At 47.1% G+C, this 9,575-nt stretch overlaps 1 protein-coding gene across 1 annotated transcript in view; it reads left to right on the top strand.

Moving 5' to 3' along the window:
* Window positions 1–511: 511 nt before the first annotated feature.
* The window catches only part of fibcd1b (fibrinogen C domain containing 1b), a 46,477-nt gene continuing 37,413 nt past the window's right edge, over window positions 512–9,575 (top strand). Inside the window, exon 1 of the mRNA XM_062478150.1 lies at window positions 512–1,457. Coding sequence (XP_062334134.1) covers window positions 1,386–1,457 — 72 coding nt within the window. The 5' untranslated portion in view covers window positions 512–1,385. The remainder of the gene's footprint in view (window positions 1,458–9,575) is intronic.

Raw genomic sequence — 9,575 nt, 5'->3', positions numbered from 1 at the left:
ATTGGCATGTCTTGCTTGATGTCAACACAACTGCTATACCAGGTTCACGCAATCGAAGATGCGTCACATTCTAACCCTTGCCCTGGCTTTAACTCTCTTATGGCTATACTAGTTTCCAGCTAGGCCAGCTAGTTTCCAAGGTGAATCTATGACTGGCACCATAGGCCTTCAAAATAAACAGATTACATTGACTGACCCCACATGCTACAACAGATGTTTTTTTCCTGCCCTCCCTTGTAAATCGTAGCCATAGCGACAGCACAGATTACAAGACTGGAAAGAGAGGGAAAGACAGATTGCATTCATCCCCTCCACAGGCCTAATTCCACACTTTGGTATCCTGCATAACTGGGTTATCTACAGACATCAACCCCTGCTTCTGTACACTCATGACTACGAGTGTGTGGGTCTGTGCCCACACACTCGTACACCCGCAACTCTCCCGTTGCTCTGGTTTTGTTTCAATTTGAGTGTAGCGGAGGGTTGCAGCACAGCACGATTGGCGCGGTGCGGTGGCAGATGCAGAGTGGCACAGCAGCCGCGCGAGACGGACAAGAACGGAGCAGAAAGCAGCGTTGCCAAGACAGCGCGCCCCGCGCACAGAGAGGGTATACGTCGTGATTGACAGTCGAGAGACACTGAGCGCCCCGCGCGGCATTGGAGCGGAGCCCGCTAATCTGTCCGCTGCACCGCTTTCGCCTGTGCGAAATACCCTCTTCATGCAGATCAGTCGCTTAACTAGGGCAGACAAGAAGTCTTTATCCCCTCGCTGCGGTGTTGAGAGTCTTGCAGTCGATAAGACACAATCAAGGACACAGTAGGCTTAATATGCAAGCGAGCACAACTGTAGCCTAGACCACCATCTCCTCAAAACGGGGTAGTGTGGGAGTAAGCAGTCGTTTTTTTATTTACAATTGAACTGGCAGACCAATTGGGTTAATTTCAGACGATTTTACGCAAGTCTCACTTTTTTGGAATACCATCTGGGTGTGAAAGTCTCCTTTATCTTCGGAGTTTTTGTTATTATCATTACAACTGGACTTTTGGTTGTATTCGATTGGTTTGATAAAAGAGCGGGTGCATTAACGGTCGCCCTCTCGTCGGGATTGCCCAACGGCCAAATCACAGGAGAAGATTTGAAGTTAAGTGCGTTCTATGCTCTAGTGTGTGCAGTAGCGTTCGCGCCGCTTCTCATAGAGCCGTAGTAACCCAGCAGTCGCGGAGTAGGCTATAGTTGAGCTTATTTCACCCTGCATTCACACCACAAGCGCTTATTAGTATCCCCTTTTCTATGGAGTAGGTCGCAAGGGAAGGGAACTAAAGAGCGCTTTCCTTCTTCTCCGCCTTGAACAACAGGCGGCTCTGATCGAAAGCTTCTCCGGAGAATGGTCACAGACCAATGGGGAATCATGAATAGCTCTTCGGAACTCGAGGATGGACAACGGCATAAAAACCAGGTATGTGTTAAGTCTATCTATCGCTCTTTTCAGCACAGTTGTGCGCAATAGACTCGCCTCGTTTACAGAAAAGGGAAGGGAATTGCCTGTGCTATGCAGGTGTGTGCTACTGTTGGCGCAGTCTCCCGGCCGCGTAAAACCGAAGACCATGCCGTCAATTTGCTTTAGGGCGCATCCTGTGAACAGCGCAGCTACCCGTCTGCTCTTAACCGTCTCCCCCCTTCCAAGCTCTGGCAACTGCCTGTCCCTGTCACACTTCCTAAAGCCACCCGGAGATCAAGCGGATGGCAAGTCTACTTAGTTTTGCAATGCAGGGCTCGGTCCTCAAAGCGGCAAAGTAATTGCTGTACAGATTGAAGCGAGAAATATCGCACTTGTTTGACGTGTTGAATAATCTTATACACGCAGCAGATGCTAGGGTGTTGATTGTTCTGTAGGCTTTCCGGGCGTTGCGCGTCGCCGCACTTTGCGCTTTGCTTTCGGTCATCCTCCACCTTGTTAAACCAAATGTGCTGTCTATTCAAATATTTGCGTTCGTGGTGCCCCTTAAGTGTGTCTTCGGGGGTGCTGGGGATATTAGCGTCTCCTAATTGCCCTGTGAACAACCAGCTTAGCGATACCGTGTCTGACCCCGCGTCTCAAATGAGTTGAAATGGGAAAGCCGGACGAGCGCTGCTTTGCAGTTATGCGAATTCACTGAGGAATAGTTCATGTTTGATAGCAAGGTCAGCGGAGGCGATGCTGGAGGTGAGTCCGCCGGTTGCAAGCTTATCCTGGACAAGAAGATAATACAGCAAATTGTTCCAATCAATGTAAATATAAAATATATAGAGATAGGAATTTTTGGCTAATTGAAAAAAAAAGTGTGTAGATGAGAAAAGCATGTTAATTCAGGAGTTATGGAGATGTAAAATCGGATAAAACCCGTCGCTGTGGGGGGGGGGGGGGGGTGATGGGGGGAGTGATGGGGGTGATGGGGGGGGGGTGACGGCGCTGGGGGGGGGGGGGGGGGGGGTTATCCCTTCCAAAGCCACCTACCTCCCGCCTCAAATGTTGTTTTACATGTGCACAGGGTCCAAAATATAAATGTATGTGTATTACCATGAATGCAAATATGCACTGTCCCCACACACACGTTCTATATTCACGATCTTCCCCCAAAATAACCCTCAGGTTATGTATGTATGTATGTATGTATGTATGTATGGATGGAACAGGAACTAAATAGACACATTCCTACATTTTTCTCTGTCTGTCTGTCTGTCTCTCTCTCTCTCTCTCTCTCTCTCTCTCTCTCTCTCTCTCTCTCTCTCTCTCTCTCTCTCTCTCTCTCTATCTCTCTCTCGCTCACACACACACACACCACCACCCCCCCCCCACACACACACAGGCTGAGAACTCATTGTGGCCCTGTGGGATTACCCTCTCCAGGGTACGATAGTAATCAATAACTTTCAGTGGAGCACCCGAGTGTCTGAGAGAATCCAGAGGAGTGTGTGTGTGTGTGTTTGGGCATGAACAGAATACAGCATTGACTTACCAATGCGCATAGTAGCACAACTGTTACATGCACACAGGTCCTTAACCCCCCCCCACCCCCCCCGCGCTCGATACACACAGACACATGCACACACATAATGTCACAGCAGTGGATATTGAATATGACTGCAAACTCACATTTCCATAACACACAACAGTGTGCTGCTTTTGCTGTTTCTCAGTGAACCAACACTAGATGGCTCATACACCCTAAAACCACACACTTTCCCGATTTCCCAGTTTTTGGAGGATTGGCGGGGGGGGGGGGGGTTGACCCTTAAAACCTTTGGGAGGTGTTCCTTACCCTCCCAGCCCTGCACTCCCCTTTCTGGATGGATCTTGGAGTGTTGATGTCTATGGCATCTGACAGCCCCTTGTGACAATGCATTTTAAAAAGCTGCATGCGGGTTTTGACTCGATACGACTTGTCATCTGTTTGTCTTTTTTCGTCCCTCTTTCTCTTCCCCCATTCGGTTGCATTCGATATTGCCTCAAAGTAGAAACGAGCTACTGTAGCCTCCTGCAAGTGAGCGTGACTGAATGAAAGGGGTCGAGCCCTGTTCCGGAGAAGGTGCTTGCTTGTAGTGGATGTCTGTTGGGGGTTGCCTGTCCCACAGAGAAGCCACGGTGCCCCTTGGAGGCGGGGGGGTGAAAGGGAGGATGCGTCGCGGGGGTGACAGGAACGGGGTTCGGATGTGACAAGGGGGTGAGGTCGAGGATGAGGAAGGATGAGGTTGAGGATGAGAGGACGCTGCTGAGGACGAGAGGGGACGGGCTGAAAATGAGAGCACAGGTGGGTCAGATGGACGAGAGGCTACAGCTTGATTGTGTGTGTGTGGGAGATGGCTAAGGGCTGACTGGGTTTCTGGGTACCCTTGTCCGACTAATGAACCAGTTGAGTTGGCCGCAGGGTGGATACAGAGAGCACTTCCTGGTTCACTGAGCCCTTGATTTCCTCACATCGTTATGTGGACTAGCTAACAAACTCAGACTGCCTCTCTCTGGCGTTTCTCTCTGTTTCTCTCTCTGGCTTCTGGTGTCTAGAGAGACCGTGGTCTAATAACCCAGGCCTCACCAGCCTCTGGCTATCTCAAGGCTACCTTTGGCCCTATTCTCAACTGATGTTACTCTGTCATAACTGTATCTCCTCCCCCCCCCTCCCTTGGTCTTTCTCGTTTTCCTCACTTGGTAGTTTGTTGGAAACACTTGTCTCTAGCGCAAATGCAAGACAACGACTTACCTACACACATACAGTACATACACACATATACACACACATACACACACGGACAAAGTGTTGTCACGGTACCAACATTTCAGTAGTTGGTACCAATACCTGTGAAATTTCACGGTACTTTATACCATTTTCGATACCAAAGCAAAAAAATAAGTAAGGGATAATGCCCGGGATAATGCCCGGGCATTATTTTACAAACATTAATTTATGTTTTCAGGCGTTTTGCAATAGAAATCTAACATTTTTTTACGTTAGCCAACTCTGATATTTCTAGTCTGCTCAGCTCATAGAACCAACACCGGCTTTCCTTTGGCTGAGCTATAAGCCCGAAAGCTAACGTAATGCTAGCAAGATTCAAAGGCATTACAAATAACACAAATAACATTGTGTACGGTTGACAAACAGTAAATATAATTACATTTACATTTAGCAGACAATCTTATTCAGAGCGGTACTGAAATTTTACAGTATCTTTGACAAGAAGATTTGCTAGCTAACCAGCCATGTCACTGTCCTAAAATCAATATCAAGATTTTCACGAACAAAGTATCGGCCATATAGCCTACTACAAGTACTAGGCTACAGTAGGCCTACAGCCGCAGCCTGTGGAGCGAGTTGAATAGCAAATGGATGCGAGATGACCGCATCAAAGTTGACATTTTCTCCAAACAGTAATTATAATTTGACAGTATGTTTAACAACAAAACATGCCAGCTATCGAGCCATGTCATTGTCCCCAAATAAAATCAAGATTTTTAAGAAGAAAATAATCGTCCATGTTTAGAGTTGCTGCTACTGTCGTGTTGGCCGCAGCCTGTCGGAAGTAGATTGACTAGCGAGGTGAATAGCGAATGGGATGTGAGATGAGCGGTTACGTGACACTGAGACAGTACATTCAGAAAAGTAACATTTTTCAAATAGGTTAAAATAAATATTGAAGTCACTCATTGTTGTAAATACAAGTTAGCTTGTTAAAGTCTTTTGTAAATGGTAAATTGTAAATTGTAAATGGAAGCTTTGACCGAGATTGGGATGAAAATGTACGTTTTGTTGTTATGGTTACTTATTTTAGACACTTTTTACAGGCTCATATACTTGTACTATGTAGCCAGCGCAATAATTTAGAACGGTGAACAGACAGTTTTGCTGCAACTACGTAGTAGGTGTCCGTATATCACCTGATAATGGACACCCCTGCAGCCAATCAGAATCGAGTATTCACCCAGACCATGGTATAAAATAGGTTACTGAACAACTCTTATTTGTTGACAGTAACAGTCACCTACAATATCTAAGGCTGTAGCCTACTTATGACAACAATAGAACATTAATACAATCACAATGCATGTAGGCTTAAAGGCAAAAAATGTGTGTAGAGACTGGACTGAGTGTAGACATTAAGCGAGCTCAGCCGATGACTTAAGAGGTCATTTGTAGAGCCCAAAATATACATCTTGACTTGAACATAATTTATAAGAAGTATAAAGAGTGGATTCAACACACTTCATGCGGTTCTGTAAAAACAAAACGTACATTTTCATCTCAATCTCGGTACTACCATAATTTCAGAAATTCTGTTATCGTACAGTACCGACTTGGTACGGGAGTACCGGTTTTTGTGACAACACTACACAGACTCACCGAAACAGCCAGACTCTCAGGCACTCTCAATTTTTTTTTCCCTCAACACAATCAATGAAATAACCAGTGGCTCCTTGGAGGACACTTCTCCCTCTGCCTCAAGTTGCATGCACACAAATAACAATCACACACAGAAAGAAACACACACAAATAACAAAGACAAGACGACATACCTACCCCTACAAACGTACACATGCACATAGTCAAACACACACAAACACACGCACACAACGTACATGTGATAGAAGAAATACTGTACCATGGTGCCCCACTGTCGCCCAGCCTGCAGCAGGACATACTGCGCGTACGAATACTCTGACTTCCAGCTGACACCCAACGTTGTAGCAACATTGCCAGTAAGTTGCTGCAACGCTGTGTGTCAGCTGGAGAGTTGGAGAGTTAAGTTACCCGGTTATGTCGCATAACCTGCTTTCTGGAATACCCCCCTGGTGATGGTGACATCACTGTGACAGCGGCAATGTCACATCTCACTTCTGTTGTGACAGCCTGGACCCTCAGAGGAGCTCTTAACCAATCCACGCCTGGCACCAGCAGTGTGTGTTTGCATGTGTTTATCTCTTCCTGGGAAAAGGCTTGAATAATAACAGTGTGCATGGGGTTGTGCCTGCAATGTTGTTGTTTGCGCGCGTGTGCACACAAGCTAGTTTGAATTGGTGTGTGCTTCTCAGAGAGACTGATATAGAGTCCTGGGCAGCAAATCGGACTGTTGAATCAATGCCCATGTCGTTTTAACGTGTGAGTGTGAGTGTGCGTGCGCGTGTGTGTGTGTGTGTGTGCACGTTATTAACTAGATGGATAGAAAGCAAGCCTCCAGACTCATTGATTGGCGGTTGATGCGTTTTTACTAACAGCAGGGATTCGCTCACCTCCAGTTCACCTTCGAGACAGTGGAAGGCATCCAGTGTGCATCTTAAACATTCACTTAGCTTTCTGCTCTCCCTGGCCCCATCAATAATGATGACTAGCACGTAGCACCTGCTCTTTCTCCCCTCTCTCCTCTCCGAGTCGTTACCCCCAGAGGAAGGCTCGAGATCACTAATGTTGTGATTCTCAATGTAAATGCAATGATGTCAATCCTGCTGCTGCATGCTGCTCTTGAGAGGCTATGCAATGGGAAGTCGTGGCAAATGATCCTGGTTTGACTGGTGTCTTTCGAGTATTCTAGTTTGCTCATGGTGTGATTATTTTATAGTGTTTAATGTGTGATAGGAGTGATGTGTGTATATATGTGTGTGTGTGTGTGTTGGGGGGGGAGGGTTGAGGGGATGGTTTAAAGTGGTTACAACACGTTATGCAAGTGAAGGGTATCTGTGCACGGAGTGAGTCAGGAGTGTGCGTTTGTGCATGTGTGTCCGCACATGCGTGTATCTATGTGTGTGTGTGTGTGTTCGTACTTGTGCATCCACATGCCTGCACTTGTGGGTGCAAATGTGTGTATGTGTGAGTTCATGTGTGGCTTGGCAGGGTCGGCTGCAGAGGGAGTATTTAGTGAATGCGGTGTGGGGTATATAATCGGGCTTTGCTAGACTGAAGGTTAGAGATGACAGCCGACGTCCCCGGACTCTCTGGCCTTGCTCTTCTCTTCCTGCCTTTGTTATCTGACCCCATCTCTCTCCTCTGTTCTCTCCTCGCTGCTCTCTCTTCTCTTGTTTTCTCTGTCTCTGTTTCTCCTACCAACCCCAGAGATGGATGGGAGAGAAAGGGAGAATGAGGTGGAATGAGAAAGAGAGAGAGAGTAGGAAGGAAAAGTAGGGAGAGCGAGGTGTAGTGAGAGGTAGGGAGTGAGATAAATGGGGAGGTAGGGCGAGAGAGGGGTAGGGAGAGAAGTAGGGAGGTAGGGAGAGAGAGAGGTAGGGAGAAATGGAGAGAGAGACTTATGGAGTTAGTAAGAAAAGAGGTATAGAGAGAGAGGTAGGGAGAGGGAGAGAGAAGAAAGGAGGTAGGGAGTGCAAGGTAGGGTGACAAAGGTTGGGAGAGAGAAAAATAGAGAGGTAGATAGAGAGAAGTAGGGAGAGAGAAAAGTAGGGAGGTAGGGAGAGGTAGGGAGTGAGAGAAGGAAGAAAGGAAAGAGAGAAGTCGTGAGGTAGGAAGAGAGAGGTGGAATTGGATCCATGGACATTATAATGTAGAAAGGGGGGGAATGGATTCTACTCTGCAGCTGTGAGCCCAGGTGTAGGATAACCCAGACTGCTCTGGGACATGCTCGCAGAAAACACACACACACACGCACAAATCAGTTACACTGGGCACATTCCCTCCCCCTCTCCAAACCATAGGCTGTAAATCACACCTATTAGAAGCCTAATGACTGTTGATTTCAATTAGAACCAAACAGTGGTTTGGTGTGCGGCGGAGTGTGCGTGTCTGTATGTGTATGTGGTAGTTGCATGCATGTGTATCGGAAGAAAATGAAGCAGAAAGGAGAGGAGGAGAAGGATGAAAAGGGTCAAGGGTCTCAAGGGTCACGGTAGTCCTCCCTAAGCCTGTATTGACAGAACGTCAGGCCGCTGACCTGCGAGCCTGGGTTTCATCATTAGAGGGCTGATGAGAAGGAGAGAAGATGAGAGAGAAGGATGGGGGGACGGGGGGGGGGGAGTTTGTAAGAGAGAAAACAGAGAGGGAGGGATTGAGAGTGGGAGGAGTGTGAGAAGGGGAAAGGGAGATGAAGGGGAAAGAGAGAGAGAGAGAGAGAGAGAGAGAGAGAGGGGGGGTGGGAGAGAGAGAGAGAGAGAGAGAGAGAGAGAGAGAGAGAGAGAGAGAGAGAGAGAGAGAGAGAGAGAGAGAGAGAGAGAGAGAGAGAGAGAGAGAGAGAGAGGGAGAGAGGGAGAACAGGAGAGCGGCAGAGATTGAGAGGGGTCAGGGTGGGAGAGGGTTAGAGAGGGGAGCGGAGAGAGGAATACAGACAGAGGGTGAGAGAGAGAGAGGATATGGAGGTTGTAGTTTTCTTTCCATCAGCAAATTCAGTGACACATTTATCCCCTTTTTCTCTCTTTTCTCTTTCTTTTTTTTCTCTTTTTTTGCCTATCTGCCTCTTCCTCAGCTCTCTCTAAGGATCCTACCTCCCCCGCCACCCCCATTCTCCATCTCTCTCTCCCACACAGAATAGCCAGGGGCTAAACGTAAGATTTGGGAGGAATATTTTCTTCCCCCGTCATTGGCTGGCATGGACTGTATATCTCTAGCTCAATATGCATGCCCTTAAGACAACTCTGCCTATTCATGCCACTCCAAAAACAAATTGTTTGTGTGCTACCACAACAATGTTCTTTGTGTGTCTGTGTCTTCAAATCTGTGTTTCCCTGTCCACACATTTGTGTTTGCGTGTGTGTGTGTGTTTGTGTCTATAACAATGTGTGTGTGTGCAGAGGAAAGTGGTTGGTCAGTGTATGCACAGAATATTGTTTATGACGGTATGTGCGTGCATGTCTTTCCAAGTTGGAGAGGCCTTCTTTATATATCCTCGCCTGAACTCAACATCAGATGTTTCTCCCCAGAGAACAAGCTGGGACCTTTGGGTTCATGGTGGGGTAAAAATTATCAGCACCAATACACATGCTGATATTTTTTTACCTGATTTTGGCTGATATATCGATATATCATCACCGATGTATCGCATCACCGATATCATCACCAATATAATGCCACTGATACATGGGTTGGATAAGAGCCAAATAAAGCAG

The sequence above is a fragment of the Osmerus eperlanus genome, chromosome 14 (assembly GCF_963692335.1).
Source record: "Osmerus eperlanus chromosome 14, fOsmEpe2.1, whole genome shotgun sequence".
NCBI classification, from domain to species: domain Eukaryota; kingdom Metazoa; phylum Chordata; class Actinopteri; order Osmeriformes; family Osmeridae; genus Osmerus; species Osmerus eperlanus.
This window is presented reverse-complemented; position numbering and strand designations above follow the sequence as displayed.